The sequence below is a fragment of the Tyto alba genome, unplaced genomic scaffold, assembly GCF_018691265.1.
Source record: "Tyto alba isolate M040663 unplaced genomic scaffold, T.alba_DEE_v4.0 Super-Scaffold_8, whole genome shotgun sequence".
NCBI classification, from domain to species: Eukaryota; Metazoa; Chordata; class Aves; order Strigiformes; family Tytonidae; genus Tyto; species Tyto alba.
Window position 1 is genome coordinate 16,959,548 of NW_024881329.1, and position 20,978 is coordinate 16,980,525.

General features: G+C 38.6%; 1 protein-coding gene across 1 annotated transcript in view; it reads left to right on the forward strand.

Moving 5' to 3' along the window:
- The window catches only part of TPCN2 (two pore segment channel 2), a 32,080-nt gene extending 18,955 nt beyond the window's left edge, over positions 1 to 13,125 (forward strand). Inside the window, exons 18-25 of the mRNA XM_042784730.1 lie at positions 2,412 to 2,511; positions 3,508 to 3,579; positions 6,269 to 6,342; positions 6,709 to 6,799; positions 6,917 to 6,999; positions 8,107 to 8,188; positions 9,718 to 9,803; positions 10,521 to 13,125. Of these exons, the coding sequence (XP_042640664.1) occupies positions 2,412 to 2,511; positions 3,508 to 3,579; positions 6,269 to 6,342; positions 6,709 to 6,799; positions 6,917 to 6,999; positions 8,107 to 8,188; positions 9,718 to 9,803; positions 10,521 to 10,599 (667 nt within the window). The 3' untranslated portion in view covers positions 10,600 to 13,125. The remainder of the gene's footprint in view (positions 1 to 2,411; positions 2,512 to 3,507; positions 3,580 to 6,268; positions 6,343 to 6,708; positions 6,800 to 6,916; positions 7,000 to 8,106; positions 8,189 to 9,717; positions 9,804 to 10,520) is intronic.
- The last annotated feature ends 7,853 nt before the right edge of the window (positions 13,126 to 20,978 follow it).

Consider the following 20,978-nt stretch of genomic DNA (forward strand, 5'->3'; position numbering starts at 1 on the left):
AGTCTGTAATTTAACAAACCTGGTAGAGTTTATTACCCCTGTAATCTCTAGAGGCCATGCAATATGGCTAAGTGAAAAAATGTCTTTTTTTTTTTGTTGTGTTTTAGTTTCTGTTTTTTTTGTCTGTTTGTTTTTTTTCATAAAATAGAGTACTGTTGAGCTATTCTGAGAAGGATGCTTTTGTATTAGTTGTAATCTGATGTAAAATAATATTTTAGCAGACCTGTACTCACTAAAAGGTGCAGAAATGTGAATTTGGTACAACATAGACAATCAACTACTAACCTCATATGTTTCAGTATCAGATTGTCCTTAACCCCAATTATAAGAATTCCTAGATAGCCAGCAAAGCCCCTTCAACCTTGTACATAGATTGAAGTCTGAGTTTTGTTTCGTTCTGTAAAATTTTGTAGAACAAATCCCATGGACTTAAACTATTTATCTATATTGGAATAGCGAGCAGTCATTTGATTTTCCTGAGGCTGACACAGTTCTTGGATAACTATTCTGATCTTTGTTTGTTATCAAAAACATGAAAAGCACTGTTTTGTCTCTTGAAATTTGAAAACTGACACCACAACAAAAGAGGGAAACAAAGGACTTCTGGAAGATTTCCTGAATCTTACTTTCAGGGGCAATTCATAACACATTGTGATACTTTGTTTCTTTATACAAGCTCATTCTAAGACATTAGTTCTCCCTAATTTTTCAGGGTATTTTTATGTTGCCATCAAGAAGTTATCTTAATTTATGCTAGTATCTGTGAAGAGACCAGGTAGACCTTACATCTTGAAATGAGTTTATTTTTGAACACTACTTGCACTCCTGTCCCTCAAAAGAGGTGATTGCCATAAGGATATTAATTGCTAATAATCTAATGGCATTAACTATTGATCTAACTTATAATTGTTTATGTTTGGTTTGATTTTTGCCCTTTGATTCTTAAATGTAGATGACTGCACTACAATAGTATCCTGAAGCACCAGTAACACTCATTAGATCTTTGTGTCGGTCACTGCAAACAGATTACAACACGGATGAGTCGTTCTGAGTCCTAATGCTGCTTATGGTGTGTGCTGTTAGTAATTGCTTTGTCTGTAGATGTAACATCTTCAGGACAGGACTAAGATGTGACTATTATTCTAGAATATACATTTTATGTGGTGTTGTCTGAAATAATTTTGTTTATTATTAGAGTTGAATATATTGGTGATGCAAATCATGATTTATCGTCTGTGTGATGAAGGACCTTTTTCATTAACATTTTTCATCCCCCACCACCTGTCCACTTTTCCAGCAAAGAAGCATCCAGCATGCTCATGTAAAAGTCAGCTAAAACTCAGGCTGAGACTTGAAGTGCATGCCTATCACCCATAGAATATGCATATAAGGAAGAAAGTTGGCAAGAGAGTCTGTTAGCTTAGTGCTTTTTTTTGAACCCTAACTTGAGCCAAACAGACTCTGAAGGATTAATGCACTCTCAAGTATCTCACTATAGCAGTATTATTTTGCTTCATTTTTTGAAATGACTCTTTGGTGCCTCCCCCCCAGCAGAAGGAAGGCTGCTTACCCAAGTAGTTCAGTACAGATATGCACTTTGACGAGCAGTATATGTGTATTTAAGAGTCCAGGCTAAGTGGTTCTCTTTCTTCATCAGTTAGTTTGTTGTAGCTGAGATGCCTGCTCAGTAAATTAATCTACTTCCTTCTACAGATTATAGGTTTTTATATAGGATAATTTAGGCTGGAAGGGACCTCTGGAGGTCTGTAGTCCAGCTTCCTGCTCAAAGTAAGGCTGGATTAAGTTACTCAAAGCTTTATCTGCTTCGGTCTTGAAAACCTCCGGTGACGGAGACTTGCGCAACCTCTTTGGATAATCTGTGCCTCTGTCTTTACTGTGCTCATGGTTGACAAGTTCTTTAGTTCTGGTGTGAGCCTGCACTGTTTCAGCTTACACCTGCTGTCCCTTGCTCCTCCTATACACCACTGAACAGCCTCGCTTGTCTGCTTGAGGTTGACTTTGTAAGTATTAGAAGACTGTTGCTAGATCCTCCTGAAGCAGTGCTCTCCAGGCTGAACAAGCCCCATTCCTGCAGCTTCTATTTGTAGGGTAGATGCACCAGCCCCTGACCATCTTGGTCCTCTGCTGATCTGGCTGAAGTTTGTCCCTTTCCTGTGTTGAGGTTTCCACAACTGGATTCAGTGTTCCAGTCAGTCGTATGTTAAAGAGTGTTTACATGAGGAAATAAAACTATTTGTTTTCTTGTTCCCCTCTGCAAATTTTTTAATATGCCATAGATGTTAACCAAGAGTTGTGGGGAATTTACAGTTATCTGCAGCCTAGTACATTTAACTGTGTCTTTCTGTCATGGGCTGTTTCTCTGATTTGTTATTTTCTCCCATTTTTCCTAGGAGACCCGAGTTCATGGGCTTATTATCCCTGTGGGATATGGTGCGATTGGTGAACATGTTAATTGTGTTCAGGTTCCTGCGGATTATTCCTAATATGAAGGTGTTTGTTTATCCCTTCCTACTTCTGATTTCTTTGTTGGTCAAATTATAAATTCTGTTAAAGCCTTTCAGAATAACATGTAGATTGCAATTCTGTTGCACCCGAGTGGGATTATAACTCAACTGTACAGACTCTTGCACAGCACCTCACAAACTCTCTGCCTCCTCAGATGGTTTTCTCTGTTGAGGGAAGTTCTGTTGATGTCACTGCAATTGATGCTGGTATTCTAAAGTGGGCAAACGCATCTAGAAACTCTTGTGCAACTTGTGTAGTCTTAATTAGTTGAGTGGATATGATATCCTTGAAGAACTTTGTACTCAGGAGGTGATAGGCTTGCTTTCACTAGATACTGCCAGACAATTTGGTCATGTAAAGGGTTTTTAGGAATGAATTCCTCTTCTCACTTTCCCAGTATAGGTATTTCCACCAGAATACATGTATTTGAATCTGAAATCAGTTTGAAATATTTGACTGTTTGTTATAACCCCACATTTAGACTTGCTTGAAAGCTAAGCCCAAATTCATATAAGGTGCAGGACTTGTATCTTATGTCAGTAAGGCATAAATATCTACCTGATGTAACCAGAGGTGATCATGTCAGTGGAGAGTGTAAACTAGAAATTTTGTGGATCAAATATGAAGCAGTCACGCTGGAGCTGTGAGGTGCTTGTGATGTGTGTGTAGTTTTGTTTTTTGTTTTTTTTTTTTTTTTTTGTTTGTTTGTTTTTTTTTTTTCCTCCTAGTCTAACTAGACATATGGCCCTTTTAGTCACAGTGCCTGTGTATAAACCTTACAATGGCTGTGTATGATAAGGACTGTAGCATTGTTCGTTCATTTTAAGTACCTCATGGAAATAGCACTGTATAAGAGAGGTCCTGCATTTAGATATAGCTTACTTTCCTGGTTGGTATTTCTTTGTCCTTTCAATAAAAAAAATTTGGTACAGATTTGAAGTGTGATCAATGTCATGCATATGAAATTCTGCTTTGTTTTAGTTCATGGCTTTGGTTGTTACTACGTTGCTGGACCTGGTAAAAAACTTGAGAGCCTTTGCAGGAATCCTTGTGGTAAGTGATGATGCAAGATTGTAATTTCCTTTCTTATAGTTAGCAGTATAATAAAGGGATGTCATTAACAAAATAAACAAGGTTTTTTAACAATCACCATGAACAGTAACATTTCACCTTACTCAGCCAGTTCTTCTCCAGGGCATCTCTTGCAAAGCCACAAGAAACTACTGTTTTGTTATGGGCTGCTCACAGTGACCATGACTCATTTACCAGTTTCCTTTAGGAGTGCCTTTAAAAGAATGTTTGAAACTCAGAGTGCTTGCCTCAGGCTGGGTACTGTAGTTTCAAATAAAAATTAATCTGATGCTAAAAGTAGCTTAGTTTTTCTTACCTTGGCTTGCTTATGTGAAATTAAATAGCAAAACAACTTTACAATTGTTTTCAGTTGGGAAGATCTTGAGATGGTATGTTTGGGTTGTTAAGAATATCTGCCATGCTGTTGTAGGTGTGTCTGTGTAGAGCATATACTCTGTAAACATGGGATTAAAGGATGGATCACAATGTGTGATGTCCATTACATAAATTCTCCATTTCCCAACTCTTGGGTTTCTGGCTTTGCAACGATGTCTTACTGGTAGAGCAAAGTGTCTGGTTATTTTCTTTTGTTTTTCATGTTTTTTTTTTTTTTTAGCATATCTTAATTTGATGTAATGGTTAAAGTCCAAGAATTTGCTGTGTATTAGGTATTGTCTGAGAAGTTATTGTAGTCTATATACTTAGCATGCAATTTATCCAGAATATTTTTTTGTAATTGGTAATCTCTGCTTTTATCTGTAGGGGAGGGGCCTTAAATTGCAGTCTGGAAAGGTTTATGTTGTAATACGAAATAAGGATATTGATTCGGGCAGAGCTAACTTGGTAACAAATCTGTTGTGCTGTACAAATCTCACTTGCCACTGGGAACTACTTGTGAAACTGAGAAATGATTTGGGAGTGCACTTACTAGCAAGTTAGCCTTTGCACATGCAAGTATTTTAGGACCCTAAATGCCAAGCTTGCATATGCTAAGAACAGGTTTGGTATAATAAACTTTTCACTACTCAGTTCATTACTCAAAGCAATAAGCTATCTAAAGGCTGACTGCAGTTTTGCTAGTTTTGCCAGTTCTTGGTGAGGTGTGTACACCATGCTAAAGGAGCATGCGTTTGCTTGTCACCTGTCAGAGGTTGGTAGGATTGTGTCGTGGATAGGTAGGGGAGTCAGTGCTCCACACTGCTACTGGATCTGACACGTCACAGCCCTGGGAGAGAGCAGTTTTGGGCTCAGCATTTTTGTGCTTTATGCTAGGACCCCAAAGCTGTGTTGCTGTTGGCATGGCTGCACCTGGGCTGTAGCCTTCTGCTGGAGGCAATTTTCATTCCTGAAAGACATAGCTGAGATGGCAGGAGCCTCTAGTAATATGCTTTATTTTTAGGAGTTATGTGTTATTATTTCAATCTAGTGTTTCTACCCATGTATGTAGGACATAATGCTCATGAACTGGTTTAAATGTCTACTACTGATTGTCCTTAATGTGGGGAGTGTGAATTGTAGTTTTGCACCAACTGTGAAGCAAGTTTGCCACGATGTTTGTCACTTCCATTGATTTGATTTGTTTTCAGTTGAGGCTACATGGAAGCTGTCACTGAGCTTCTAGTGTAGTGAAGTCTGACTCCATTAACAGCAGATGCAAAACATTTTTGCTACTGTTGGCTTGGAACACATGCTGATAAAGTAATGTAACTGATTAACTAATTTCTCAATCAGAGCGTGCTTTCAAAATATCTGTCTCAAAGGATAAAATTAACTTTATTATTGCCAATCCAGATACCCCATCTTCTGGCAGGCTGTGGAATGTCAGCTTCAATTTATTCCGGTAGTGTTCAAAGTGCTGTGGTTCATAGGTCAGGGCAGTTAGTCTTCTCCTCCTCCCAGACTTCCCTCTTGAGTCTGTTTTTTAGCAAAGCACAGAAATATGACTAATGACACTGTCAATGGAAGGCTCAGCTTGTTTCAAGCCCTCCTAGGACAAATGGCTCTTTACTCAGAGTAGTGAAGATGTAGGTTATTTCTAGAAAAATCCTTTTAGAATAAAAATTGCAAAAATCACCTGGGCAACTGCTCAAGACATTGAAAGGGTATCTTTAAAAAGAGGTTTGCATTTCTAACAAGTAAAAGGCAGAAGTTTTGAAATCCTTTGTGTTATCAAAATTTCAATTTTAGACTAATATAACATTTTTAAAGAAGTTACTGATGTAATATAAAATATGGACTTAGTTTTGTCCTTTAGTTAAGTTTGGTAAAAACTTACTTTCACTGAATCTAGCAGGAAGGTCCCCAGATATTTAGATTATTCCTTGTAAGTAAAAGTGCTGATTTTTCGTTTTGTTTTTTAAGTCACTCTTCTGCAGTGTTATTAATAAAATGTCAGCATTTTGAGACACAGAAAAGTAAAATAGATCATGAAGTACAAAGTTTTAATGCACTGCAACAACTGAAAGTTAAATAAACTATTAAAAAGTAAGAGCAAACAGTTAACTAATACAGACATTGAATTCTGAAGTATTTTAACTTTAATAGCTTCAGGCATTGTTCTTGACCAAGTTCCTTTTACTATGGTACTAATATGAATTCCATGTTAATTGCGGTGTTTCCTTATTCAGTGACAGAAATATTTGAAAATAATACTTGCTTATATTCCTTTCAGGTGGTTTTCTATGCATTTGCTATAACTGGCATAATGCTATTTAAAGGTGCTGTTGTTCCCATGGGAAATATCAGGTAATATTCTAAACATCACTACTCAGAAAGAACCAGTTCTTCAAAAGCATCTGCAACTCAGTATCTTGGAGTTGTTTGTGGTTGTTTTTTCTTCGTACTCTTGGAGCCATCCTTCTTTTAATATTAAATCAGACAGACTTTTTACATTTTTTACTCTTCCTCCTCATTCCTGCTATATTGAAATTGTGGGAATGTGATGTAGCTTGAAATTTTACCCAGCTGTAGCTTAATTACTTATAAAATTATTTCCCTTGTTTTCTGCCCATATAAAGTACTTAACTTTCTGCAAGGCACTTGAAACAATCTTGTATTTAATGTACAGTACGCAGAAAGCTATGCTCATGTCAGCCTGTAATTCTCTTGCAGTGCTGTCAATACAACACATGATAATGGCACTCTGCAGTGTGGGACCTACGAGCAACTGGAATATTGGCCAAACAACTTCGATGACTTTGCTGTGAGTCTGTCCACTGACGAAATTTGTCCTTTTCCTCTCTGCTTGTCTCTTCTCATTTTCTGAGGCCTTACTGTGTGATAATGGCCACTCAGCTTCTGTTTTACTCATGTTATTTAGGCAGCAGTGGTGACCCTCTGGGATGTGATGGTGGTGAACAACTGGCAAGTCTTTCTGGAAGCATTTTCAAGATACTCGAGTCCGTAAGTTGCAGTAATAATACTGAAGCAGTCCCATATAAATCTAGCTTATAAGGTAACTGAACAATAGTTAAACACATAGTACAGTTCCTCCCATCTGCTAAGAGGAGTGCCATTTATCTTTCTTTTGGGTCAATTTGGATATGTAGGAAATAAGGTTAATACTTCATGGCTTTCCTTTAACTTGTGTAACTTGATGGTTGGTCTAGTGCTTGGTGGATGCCATGAAATCTGTTGTCACGCTTAGAAGGGACTGGCTTGGTAGTCATCTTCTTCCAAAGAAGAGTGAATGACTTCAGTGCGTTATAAACAGGCTTGCAACATGTATCGGGTGGGTGGCTCTTGCTGTACACCCAATCTCACAGAAGTAAGATATTAGAAACTGCTGTAATTAATTTTGAGCTGCTTCAGTATTTTCCCTCTGGGTGAACGTTTCTTTATAGACTTCAAATCTTGGACATATCTTTTTTTTTTTTGTATTTAACTACTTTATGAGGATGTTTGAAAGAACTGGATAACCTCTGGGTTGAGCCATTCTGGTGCTCCTTGGCTGGTTAACCCAGCACGTACTTAAGTTGTGGAATGCTCTTATACAGGCTGTTGTGTGATAAATGTGTAATGTGGCCTGGTGAAAACTGGAGCAGTTGTGAAAGAGAAATCCATTGGGATCTGCAATGTATGGAAACCCGCTCTAGCTCGGGAAATCTCTGAGGTGCAAATGCTTGGAGACTGGGAGAGCACTTAGGGGGTGGCATTACAAGTATTTTGCCATGGTTTTGCACTCCTTTGTGTGCTTCTGCTCTTTGACCACTCTCAGAGGATGCTAGCCTAAATGCATCTTTTGCTGTGATCCAGTCCAACTTCTACTAGGTTGCTTTTCTGTCCCTTCAGAGTTCCTTTAGGTACATTAAGTGGAAGGGGCGAGTCTGTCTGGCTAACTTAATGAAAGGCTAAGATTTTTTTAATCTTTATTTTTTGTTCTAGACCTCTCTTTACAATAGGAAAATAGTAGTATTATATTTCAATGAAAAATGTGATTTCATGGCTCTTTTTGGTCACTTTCAGGCTGAGGTTGTTTAATACCTACTTGTCTGTTTATCTGACTTGTAGATGGGCAAAGATCTATTTTGTAGCCTGGTGGTTGATCTCCTCTGTCATCTGGATTAATCTCTTCGTAGCTTTACTTCTAGAGGTAAGGAAGTGTGCTGATTTTGGTATTAGATTGTGAAGACAGCTTCAAATTTGTGTGGGAAAAGTAAAGAAAAACCCATACAACTTCGCGGGAAAAGCATGTTGGTTTTGTGCACGTGCTTCCTCAATCTGCCTCCTTGCTGCCCTTTCCCTGAGATGTTGAGGAAGCATTTTCTTTTTACTGGATAGTTGTATATTTTATTTGCAACTTTGTCACAGATCTGGTTGAGTTTCACTGCGTGTGTACGTTTGTCATTACAGCTCACTCGCTATAAAGATGAAAAATATTTAAACAAAAATTGCTTCTCTTGTCCATTAGCATTTAGCTTGGCATTAGTTATTCAAGTTGAAGTTTTTTTGCATTTTGATTTGTCAGCAAATGAAGTTAGCACTTCCAAATTTACACATTTAATTTATTTGGTTGTCCTGTGTTTCTTCCCACTCCAAATTGAATTGTTATCTTTAGTCAGTTCCACACTAGAAGAGTGGAACTGATGGCATATTTTGAAGACATCATTTTCTAGAGTTTTTTAAAGAAGCTGTGGAAATGTAGGTACCTAAACAATGCCATGAAGAACATGCAGTTTTGCTGGTTTCTAGTGTGTGCATCCTGCTCTGCAAATCCAAATACCTTTTGAATTTTTGATGGTGATGGGAACGTTAATCATAGCCATCTACTCTAGGTTAATCACTGTAGACCTCTCTTATAAGTCACGGAAGAAACTGAGTATCTGTAGAGGGCACATCACCCCATCTTAAAACATGAAAATTTCTTTTGGAGATGGTCTTGTTGTCGTTGACTGCATTGAGAACTGAAATTCACTACTGCAGGCAGAATGGTGAACTTTTAGGCAGGAACTTAGGTATGAGTCTCATGCTGAGACTTGGTCTTGCCTAAGCATTTCAGAAAAGCCTTCCTGTTCTAGCTTGAGGCTAATCCTGTGAAGCCTTCTACCTGATAATTTCTGCAGGGCTGTGGCCAGGGCTTGCTGGGAGAGCCAGGATGTAGCGTTCTGGAGCAGGAGAGCAGGATGTCATACATTTTCTCCCTTTTTTTGCCTGAACTGTCTGTCTGCTCCCTAGGTATTGATTTGTCAGAGAAGTTCAAAATGCATGAGGGAACATGACAGTTGTGATACCTGCACTAGGAGTATATTTATATGCTATAGGGTTTTTAAAGAGGAAAAAATTCCAAGCAGGTGAACTTCTGTGGGTAGTTCACACAGTTATCTTGGGGAGGCAGTCCTTGCTAGGAGTAGAAGGCAGCAGAGCTGGCTTCTGGTCTACTGTTTTTTCAGTGTGTGATGGGGATGTTACTTCATTCCTGAACAGCAGGCTTGATTAAGAAGGTGGTGACTTGCAGCCAATAAATATGCTGGTGCTTAAATAAACCACTGCTCTGACACTGTTAAAAACAAACGTCAGCCCCCTCCCAAACCTTATCCTCAAATACATTGACCCAATGTAACCTCTTTTTTGATGTCACCAGAAGTAACCTTTAGGGTTTTTCCTGTTCCTTTTACATTTCAGAACTTCATTCACAAGTGGGACCGTCGCTGTCATCGACAGCCTCTTTCAGATATTGAATACCAGAGGACAGTTGAACTGATGTTCAGGTGAGTTGAACTGGGTATGATAGTCAGTCTAGGTTTTTCTGTTCATCTAAGACGGACGAAGAAAGTGTGCTGGCTGTGAGAAGGTGAATGCTTGTCTTCTATTTCCTCCCTGTGAAGAAAACGGTTTCATCTGTCAGGTTGGAAAAATTTATTAAGTACTCTAGTTAGGCTTTGTTTAAGCTGACTTGGTAGCCTAACTTTTATATGCTTTCTTCCCACATCATGATGGAAGAAAAGAAGGTGGGGGCTGGTGTGGGGAACTGTGCTGAGAGTGAGAGGAAAAGGGAAGATGAGGGAAGCGATGCACATTCTTGGCTTATTATGAAATTGTGGGTGGCGAGTTGATACTTGATGATCATGAACAAGTGGAACTTCTGGTGCACATTGGATATGCAATAGTAGCATTGGGAACATGTTCTCATTTGGGAGTTTTTTCAGGAAAACAAATCTATTGACCTTCAGTTGTATTGTACTGTGTGCAGGAAATTGCTTCCCTGCTTCTTATGGGAAAACAGCTGCTGGTTTCCATGACGCATCTGTAAAGGATGGATCACTTGCAAGTAGATGCATCTTTAGGGAGCATCAACTTATTGTAACTTTAATTCCTTGTTTCATTCTTGAAACAAGCACATGTTACATCTCGGTATGTGTACTGCAAAAACAAATGCTGAGGAGTTCCCTTTGCTGCCCCTAACAACTCATGCTTTTTCTTTGTAGAGATGTTTTGGAAGAACCTACAGAGGAAGAGTTAATGGAAAAACTGCATCAGCATCCACACCTGCAGTTATGTAGGTGACTGGTGGGAAGGACTGATTTATTTAGACCTCTGTTTTCTTGAGGTTGTCACCTGGAAGAAACTGAATGGATTTTCTGTGAAGTGCTGTTAGGAGAGAGGCTTGTAGGACAGTATGTTATGTTTTGCTTGGCAGTTCTCTGCAGAAAGAGGTTTTTTATTTTTGGTTCAAATCTTTTTTTTGAAAAAGATTTGAATCTTGCTGATTTGACTTGGTTTTAAGTTGCAATTTTAGAGGAAAATTGCAGCTGTTTATTTTTATAAACTGTTGATGTCAGAATGTTTTATTTGCTTTTTTTTTAAGAAGGGAAAGTGTGTTTAAAAAGACACTGCACTTTAAATCATGAACTTCGTCACTGTTAAGCCTGCTACTTTTTTCAGCACAAGAAAATGGAACTGGCTTTTCTGGTAGGCGAGTGTGGCAAGGGCTGTGCCCTGGAATTCATGAATGGATTAGGCAGGACCAGGAAAAAATCCTTGATCTTTTTGTAGTGAAAGGTGAGACACTATTTTTATTGAAATGTGACACCAGCATATCTTAACAAATTTTCAGGAGTTAGTCACAGCAGAACACAGAAAACTTCAACTCAGTAACTGGCACTGCCTATTCCACACACCCTCTCTTTTTCTTTCTTTTTGATCTAGGGTTTGTGCTGATTGCATCATGCTGGTAACTTTGAGAGCAGTTATAACTTTGAATGGAGCAATTGCACTCCTGGTTTTCAGTGTGGTAAAATTGAGCTCTCCTTTGGAGTAAATATTCTCATGTTGCTTTTTTGTGAACCTTTTCCTTTTACTTTCTTCCGAGTACTGTTTTACACTGTATCGTATTCCATGAAAAGGCTGGGGGGAATGAACTTTGGCTGGAATGTAGCACCAGGATCACTGTGAGTCTCCCACTTAAAGGAGGGGGAGAAAAAAAGATTGAATGGGATAATCGAAGTGCTTAGCAGTTCAGATTTTCATTCAAGTCTGTGGGAATTGCAAGTGCTCAACCAGTATTGCAAGATCACATTCTTTTGTGGCTTACAGACCACATGCTGTATATCACTCACTTTCACCTGGGTAATGCTTTTTGGGTAAATAACTTAGTCCACAAATCTATAGTGGAGAGTTAACAGTAAGCCATGTCCACGTGCTTTTCATTATCCCTTAATATTCCTCTGGAAAAGGTGCTTTTCTTTGCATCTTTGTCACATAACTAGTAAATCACTATGGGGAGTAGAATCAATCCCAATGACTATCTGTAAAAAGGAAACCACCTGTTGGGGTGCTACCTTGTCATTGAGACAGTTGTCACCAAAATAGACATTATTGTGATGGTCTCTGTATTGACAAAGGCTTGGGGAAGATAATTGGCCATAAAACACTGCTACTACTTATAAGTTACTTAAACTTTTTTTTAGATAAAAAAACATTTTTCAAAAGTGCAAGGCAGTCATCCTGTATACGCTTCCTCCTCTTCTTTCATCATTCATCTTTTCTTTCTTTCCTGCATAGGGAAGACAAAAATATCTGGGATGATGGTGCATTTGAGCTCAGAAGCATATTTCTACCTTGATGTCTCACTGTTCAGAATTTGCATAGTGATTCTTGTCTGCTGCTTTATCTTCTGCTTATATTTTTCCTTGTGCTGTGGAATAAATTATGTGCTGCAGCTTGCATGTGTGTAGAACAAATCTCAACTGAACTCTGAGCTATTCCTGCAATCTTTCTTTACATGGGTAATCTTGCCTCTTAAGCCATGCACCCATCTGTGTTCAGTCTCTTGTCTCTGTTCCAGAATAATCCAACCAGTACCTAGCTTGCATTGGTTTCAGTGGCATTACCGTGCTTACTTTCAGTCATACACTTAGAACACACATCATGGCAAGTGGATAAAGGCATCAGCACACAGTTTTTCTAGGTTTGTGTTTGTTGTTTTCAGTATGGCTTTATGTCAGGATGGTTTCTGTTCCTAGCACAATGTAACCACTGCCACCAATCTATTGGCACTTATTAACAGAGGTTAAATAGTATATTTTACTTTTTTACTGGAAAAAAAAAATATTTTCCACTGTTTTGAATACTTGAAAATGTAGCTTTGTCTTGCCACTTCGTATCAGCCTGAAAGTTTTGCTTGTTGTTTTTTTTTTTTTATTTTTTTGTGTCTATTAAGGTGGTTTGGGTTTTTGTTTTTGTATCTTGCCATTACATTCCATTACAGTCTACCAAAGTAATACAAATTGGTGTGGGATTATCATGAACATCACAAATACCTCCATTATGCAGTCTTTGCATCTGGACAAATGTGAATAAGGCTTTCTGAAGGGAATAGTCTTAGTCTAGTTCTTGTTTGATATTTGTGTAATTGACTGAAAGTGTAACTGGAATTTAATACAGAATTGTGGTACCTCATGTCACTTGTACTGGAAGATGTAAATGACCACAAGTCTTATGCAGTAATTATGTAAAAGATGAAAATTAATGTACCTGGGTAAAATTTGAGGATTGTTTTATTAAAAAAAAAGTTCCTTTTCCTCCTTAAAACATGAAAATAATTTAGGTTGAAATGATTCTGGTGGTTTGTTTTTGCCTTTCGCCCTGCTACTGCTTTCTGTAGTGCTCAGCATCTGTGCTCCCATTATCTTTACTAGTTGAAGGCTGGGCCAATGGAAGAGGTTACATGCAAGTGGAACATAACTGCCTGGTTTGAAAATGCAGGTCCTAAAGTACGCTGCTCTATTATTCTCTAGTTCTAGAGGCTCATAATGTCATCTGTAGGCTCTTGATATGCTTAATTTTTAAGGTGAAACTTCATTAGAACAGAGCGTTGAGGATCTTGAACCACTTGATTTCTATTTGTGTTTCAGTCTTTGCATCTGCAGGTTCGGTATTTCTTCATGTCTTTTTTCCTGAAAAGATCAATGCAATAAGTGTTTCAACGGGGATAGATTTTACATGTAAGTTAGCAGAGTTCGTTGCATTCTTTTGAAACAGCTTCTGGTTTAGAAGGTGTTTTCGGTTTGTGTTTTTTTTTTTTTTAATAACAGAACAAAGCCAATTCTGGGTCAAGGTAAAGGCTTAAATCCACTGATGTCTCTGGAGGCTGTTGCAGATACTCAGGTGAAGCATGTGAAAGCCAAAGCAAATGGAAGATCAGGCTCAGATTTTTCTAGCTTCTGAAGTAGGGCCTTCATCATCACTGTTGGCTAATTTGAGGTTCCTCACATGTTGGGACTTTTTTTCCTTCACGATTTTCTATGAATTTGTATTACTTCAAGATTTAGGAATGGAGGGAGAGGATGGATGCAACTGAAGTGTCCTTGATTGTTTCAGCAAAAATACAGTGATAAACCTCACAAGCACACTTAACTGTGAATAAACTTTAAAAGCTTATATTGGCCAGAGCTGCAAATAGGGCAGGTAGTAACCTAGTAACTGTGTAGAAATTACAAAGGTAAGAATACTCTCTTGTATGTCACGTGTGTATGTCAATAAAGTGCATTAGCCATGCTTTCTTGGCCACTCTTAGTGCTGATCAAACATCTATTGAAATATTTTTTTATTCCTCCAACGCTTTTTAATGTGCACAAAAGTACAGGGACATAACCTATAAGAAAAAATGGGACCTGTAGGAAAGTGATGCAGGGTATAGATTAGTTATCTCTGAAATGTGAGGTAAAGGTATATCTTATCTTGTTAGGTGGTTTCTTTTCACCTGGCAGTGTATTACGAACAGTATGTAGTGTTACCATGGCTTCTGCTTTTGTTTAACGTTGTGCTTTAGTCAGATGAAGTCATTTCAGTACTCCATCTGTCCTGGGTTTGTATTGAAAACAAAATAAAATGGTCTGCCTGTTTTTTTTTTATGTAGGTTGATGTGCTAATGATTTTTTTTTCTTTCATTAGGTTTTTGTGTAATTAAAAGGCTATTCAACTGATGGGAGCTTTCGACAAATCAGATGGTTTAGACTTAATCATCAGTCTTCATAAACATTCAGAGCTGTTTGTTATGTGAACTCTGGGTAGAAGTAACTTGAGGGTGGAGGGGTAAGATTTGGTTTCTATTCCAACTCTAAGCACTTCACTATATAGGACGCTGTTTCAAAATTACCTTGATAAACTAGAGGAAATAGCCAAAATTATTTAAGTAAAATTTAAGACATAAATATGGACCATTACATTTTAAAAGCACAAAAAGTACATAGCAGGGAGTAAGTGGTATTAGAAGACAATTATTGTAGGGCTTATAGTGTACTACAAATTGAATGAGCTAACAGCATCTGAAAGAGGTCAAAAGAAAATGGCTTTGTTGTATTTCTTAACAGTACTTCCCTTTAGGCTCCATTATTCCCATTTTGGGTCCTGTGTTTTAAAGTAAACAGGTGTGGGGAGGCGTTTCTTATAGGACAGTAATAGAGGTCAAAAAAAATTTGGAAGGTGTGAATTGGGAATAACTCTGAAGGAAATACTTTGTTCAGGTAAACAAGACAGGCAAATATTTTTTGTAAAGAATATGTAAGTATGTAAATGGCTGAGAGGAGCAAAGTGTTGGTGTCTTACAATCAGCACACAGAAATTACAGAAGTCATAGCTTGAATTTTGGCAAAAAGTTGCTAGATATGAAGGATGCTTCGTAACTCTGGGAGGTCACAGCCCCCCTTCACTTGAGTGGCCTTTTAGGAAGGGTTTGACAGTCACCTGCTACAGCTTTGGATGTTTGTGAAGCTCCCCCTGCTTGGTGATACCTCAGCTGCTCTCTGAGATCCTGTCCCGCCTACCTCTGTGGTTTCACTGGGAAGAATTCCCTTGGCTGTAACAAACCTTGCTTTTGTTGTTACAGCATGTGCTGTTGGTTCTAGCTAATGGTTTACAAATGTTTACAGAATGCAAGTATTTTACAAGCAGTGATAGCAAAAAAAATATGCTCCTTCAGCTTCCCATTATAAACAGGAAGGTGAAATTTAGTTCTATATGTTCTGTTGCTAATCCTTGACAAGCATCCCCTAGTCCCTGCACTATCTCCCCAGAGTTCTCCGTACAGTTCTTTCTGCTGGATTCCCTTTACTCTCATTTCTACATCTTTGAGATTTTGGAGCAGGAGGAGGAACGTGCTGCCCTTCTCGCAGTTTGTGTTTATTCACTGGCAAGCTGAGCAAATCAGACATCTTTGCCTTGGTGAGACCACTTAATTTTGACACTGCTCTACATGCTCCCAGTTGTCACAAAATGAGAGATACTTGTGCCTTTGACACTTTAGCTCGTTTATCAAACTTGGTTTGGTGAATGAATTTAGAAGATATTACCATGAGACAAGTGTTATGTATACTGTACTTAAATCTTTTTCTATATTTGAAGAGCTACTGTTTTCCCAACACCAAGTGAGACAACATGTTCAGGAAAAATCCTCGAGGCTGAGATGGCATTCTTCAAATATTAAGTACATAGTGATGTGTACAGCAAACTACTGGAGGAGCCACCGATCATTATCTCCCATGAAGAGTATGAGAAGAACTTCAAGATTGTATATAATATCGAGTCTCAAGGCATAATAAGTATGTGTGTTTTTAAAAACTGTCTTAGTTAACTAAAACTGTTGCACTCCTGGAGGAAAAATCATGGTATACAGTTACATGTGTGCTCTTGCTTGCCAAAGGTAGCAAAATAATGTTTTGTCATGAATTACTCATGTTAAGTACCATAAAGGAAAACTTATGTCTTTTCTAACATACAATTCCAGCCACTTCTGCAGTTTATTTGCATTGATTTTCATATTTAGCTTTATACTTAAATTATTTCCACAGTGATTGTATAAGAAATGATTTAATGATGCTGATTTTTTTTTTTAACTTCAAACTGTAAGTTGAACGCAATTACAGCTTGTCCTTTTCTTTAATGCTAGAAATTCCTTATTACACTCAGCCATACTTTTTCCATTAAGCTAGTTGAGCAGGTGTTGTCTTTGTTCTGTACAGATACTTTCATGGCCCCCATCATTGCATTTGAGTGCCTCCCAAGTACTTTCCTGAAAACATCCTGCTGGGTTAAGAAAATATTAATATCCTTATTCTGTAGATGATCAGCTGAGATATTTGGTGATCTGCCCACAGCCAAGCTTGAAATCTGTGGGAGAGTTAAGAATAAAACTTGCAGTCCCTGCTTGATGCCTTTGGTAACAGACAATACTGCCTTCTTTTCTTGCAACAGCTGTGAACTTCTGTTATATGTGTATAAGATGATGTTGACATTTCCACATCAGTTGACTTATAATTTTGCTACTGCCTGTTCTTGTATGTAATTTTTTTGTTTACTTTGTTTTAAAATTTCAGAGAAAATCCTGGAACCTCTAAATTTCCACTTCCACTTATTTCCCACCTTATCAAAAGAGGAGGCAGGACTATTACTGATTTGCCATCTGATATATAAATATTTAGTAGTGATGAACTGAGCCTGGCACATGTGCTGGAAGCTTAGTAAATGTAAGTAAACTTCTAGATTCCCTTAATTAAGGTACTACTGTAGCTGTACAAAAATACAGGATGACCATCTTAAACAGCAGTTACTTGACAGCTCCAACTTTTGTATTTGTCAGACCTGAAACTCACTTCAGGAATGCTTGAGTTTTTCTTTAGCCTCATCTTCCTTTGTACTGCTTCTTTTTTGTTATGTGAGGTGAGTGAACGGGCCAAGTTTTCAGAGCTGGTAAGTGCTTGCAACATCATACTGAATTTGGAGAACTGTCCTGGAGGCCAGTTGCCCCACACGATCTCACTGACGGATGACCAGCAACATTTGAAAGAATGGAAATTGATGTTGAAATAGAAAAGGGAATGCATTTTTAAGACTGATTTCTATTCTAAAGCATGTGTGTGTCTCTGTAATGTGAAATACAATCTCTAGTATGACTGCAGGTTGCTGAGCTGCATTCAGAAATTACTGAGGCAAATTGTAAGGATTATGTTACACAGCTTATCGTATTAGGTAAAATCAAAAGAGATTTTGATTTTTATGCTTAAAGTTAGGGTTATTGTGTAGGATTCTGGCTAAAATCAGACTGGTTTCTGTTAGCTTCCAGAAAAGAATTACGGTTTTGTGTGTGATACAAAACTGTAACACTGTAGCATTGAACTGGGTGGTGGTAGTATAACAATGACCTTGTACTGTGAGCATCCTACTGAGGTGAGCTGGAAAGCCAGTCTAGCCTGCATTATTTTATTATGTTAGGTCGTCGTCTTGTGTGTAGGAATGAGTTGATTCCATGCGTCAAATGCTGAGCTGTTACCAGTGCTCTTTTCAATTAAGTAATGATCTTAGAAAGTAAAACTTCAGTCTTTAATGTGTCTTCCCTTACCTGTTTAATACCAGTCAAAATTATCTTGTATTTCACCAAAACTACAAGCGGTTAGTTTCCAGTATCCTGGATAATTGGTGGTTTTTCTGAAAATATTTGAACAATTACTTGGTATAGAAAAATGGGTCTGAAGAACCTCTCTGTAAAATCAAAGGTGAAGGTGTTAACCCAGACAATAAAACTTAGATCAAAGTAGCCAGCAGAAGGGGTCATAAGAGAAGTAGATTGTCCTTTAAGCTTCACCATGTTGTGCAAGGTGTTACCTCTGTCTAATCAGATTTCATTAAGAAAGCAAAGCTATTCTTTCCTGATGTAATTCAATCAGAGCCCTTAGCTAGATCAGCAGCAAAAGCACCTGCCTTCCTTGCTTCAGATTTGTTTGATAGACCTGAGACTTTGATAGGAGTTGGTTAATCCATAACCCAAGAGTGTGGCCACAGCAGCACCTGCCATGCAGGTGAGCTTTTAGTCTTGGTAATATACAAATACAGTATAGATTTTTGCATTAACCTTACACACATACACACCCAATAGTGATTGTCATAAGTAGGAGAATTTAATAAGATCATAAATGTCTAATGTACTTTTTGTTGGGCAATAAAATTGCCCACATGTTGTAATTGAAGTCTGAAGTTAACTTGCTTGTTGGGGCCTCTCTAGGGTAGATTACATAGACCAGTAGAGCCCATGCAAAAATGTTTTTCAGGCTCTGCTTTTCCTCCTGTTTGTCTACTAGCCTTTCCTCCTTAACTTTGTCTTGGGTTGTTGCCGATTGTAATATCTACTGCCATCAAACTCAGCACTTCAGAATTAGGCACATGTTTGAAACATCTGCTTGATTGAGACCCTCCACAGTGACTATTAAGCTTCTGCCTCTGACATTTTCCAAAGTCCTTGGTTCTCATCTCCTGAGTGACCCTGATATAGTTCTCTGGAGATCTGTATAACAGGCTCTTTTACTTCCTAACCGTGCAGATACTGGAAAGTGAACGTGGGCTGAAGGTTGAGTTTCAGGCTTAAATTTTCTATAACTTCCCTACATTGTATAGGTGACCACTGTGAAATTTAGATCTGGAGCACTTAAGGTTCAGTTCTGCCCCAAAGTTTCATGCGTGTGATTTATGATTTGCACAGAAAGAGGTGTTAGCTGGCTCTTCACCAGACACTCATGAGCAGGTGTTTGGGGAGGACCGTGTCTAATTTACTAAATGAGGAAGGGTTGAATTAAATCCCATATAGATAAGGTGGTGGTTCAGATAAGAAGGGTTGTGAACCATCAGTGTATACAAAAATCACACTGAGAGGAAGGCAATTTCATTGTGTAAGAAGGAATTCCACAAGATTTGTGCCAACTGTGTTATGTTTCTGCGGCCACCAGCATGTTAGTGTGCTAACAGACTTACCAGAAAAGAGAACTAATGTTTTACAGAACACGGTACCATATAATTTTACAGAACAAACTCTTGATGGAGTATTTACGAGGATCTAGCTCTGCTATTTCATTGCTACAGATGCTTTCTCCCCCAGCAAATTTATTCTGGGCTTGTGCCCTTACAGGAGACTCAAGGGGTGTTATAGTGCCCCATGACCTTCCTGTACACCGCTTTTCCATGGCCTTTGGTGATGGCTCCATGGTCACATTATATGATTGAGGTGAATACTTTCCCATGCTTTGATGGTTATTGTATCACTAGATCTGATTGTCCGTTTTGTACGTTGTGATGGTGTTCAGGCTCAAGTACAGTATGTGTAAAAGGTTGCTATGTGAGTCTGGAAGTACCTTACTGCAGAGGTGGGGTTACCAGTGCGGCTAATGGGACTGGAGCCCTCTGATTAACACCCTCTGCTATGCCATGTATGCTTCAAGTCATTTTACAGTGTTACAGTCACAGCACTGCACAGTCTTTAACTGTACTGTATCATCCTAGCTCATTAATTGTGATTTAGAAATGAATACTGTGGTAGATCAAGGTAGGTCAGGCTGTTCTAAAAATACTTTTGGAATAAATTCAATAAAGCTGACTTACATGACATATCACAGAAGGCACTGAGGGGACATGGAGTCTGCTCTGTAAGCTTCTTGGGGCAGAGATCCTATCTCTTGCAGTCAGAATAGGTGAAGGGAAGAAGATCAGGAAATAGCGTTTTCCATAGAGGGAACTGAGGCCAAATGACCTTGGGCTCAGGGGACGGAACCCAGATTTGACACTTGGTTACCTCTAGTTTTAGACCATTCTCCTTAGTAAGTTTGACCTAAAACTAGTTTTGGTTCTTGGAAAACACATCGTAATTTGCTGCTATGACAGTGGATTTCTTTCCAGCAGTTCTACCACCTTTTCCTGTAAAGGTTCTCACATTATAATGGTTGGTTGCCACGTCAGATGCCATACTATTTGTGATCTGTTGACACTGGTTAAGAAGGAAATTGTTTGTGCAGGACTCATCCATAGAGATTCCCAGTCACAGACCAGTGCTTGATGGGAGCAGTAAACAGAGGGACATTAGGAGTTTTTCTTCTGGGTGCTGTAATCTAATTTTGTCACACCACCTTGCAGAGGTTGGCAGGTTTGGGTAGCAGGACTCTGGTGTGGGTGCATCTGGATGCTGGAAAGCCCCAGGGCAAGTGCAGCTGCACAGAGGGGCAGCCTCCCCTCTTTCCCCTGCCTGGGGGAGAGCCAGGAGCCCAGGACAGCATTTCCCCTGGAAGCAGCAGCACTGGAGGTGTCTGTCACCTCCAGTGGGGTGGAGAGAGAGCGAACAGCTGTAGGTCAGGGAGTGCTTCTCACGAGGGTGTGAGATTATAGAAGTTGGAGAGCACAGATAAATAGAAGACCTAAACCTTGGTGTGTATTTGTAAGCTGAAACTAACTATTAGAGAAAATGGAGAAGCAGGGAGAAAGATGTTGTTAAAAAAAGAACAATTCAAACTTCCTGAAGGAAGATGTAAAGATTGTCTGTATTTTTAGAAGTTTTTTTCTATGCTATTTTTTTTTTTCCTCCCCATTTTTGCCTATGGCAGGATTTTTTTTATTTCTCTAGTTATGATTTC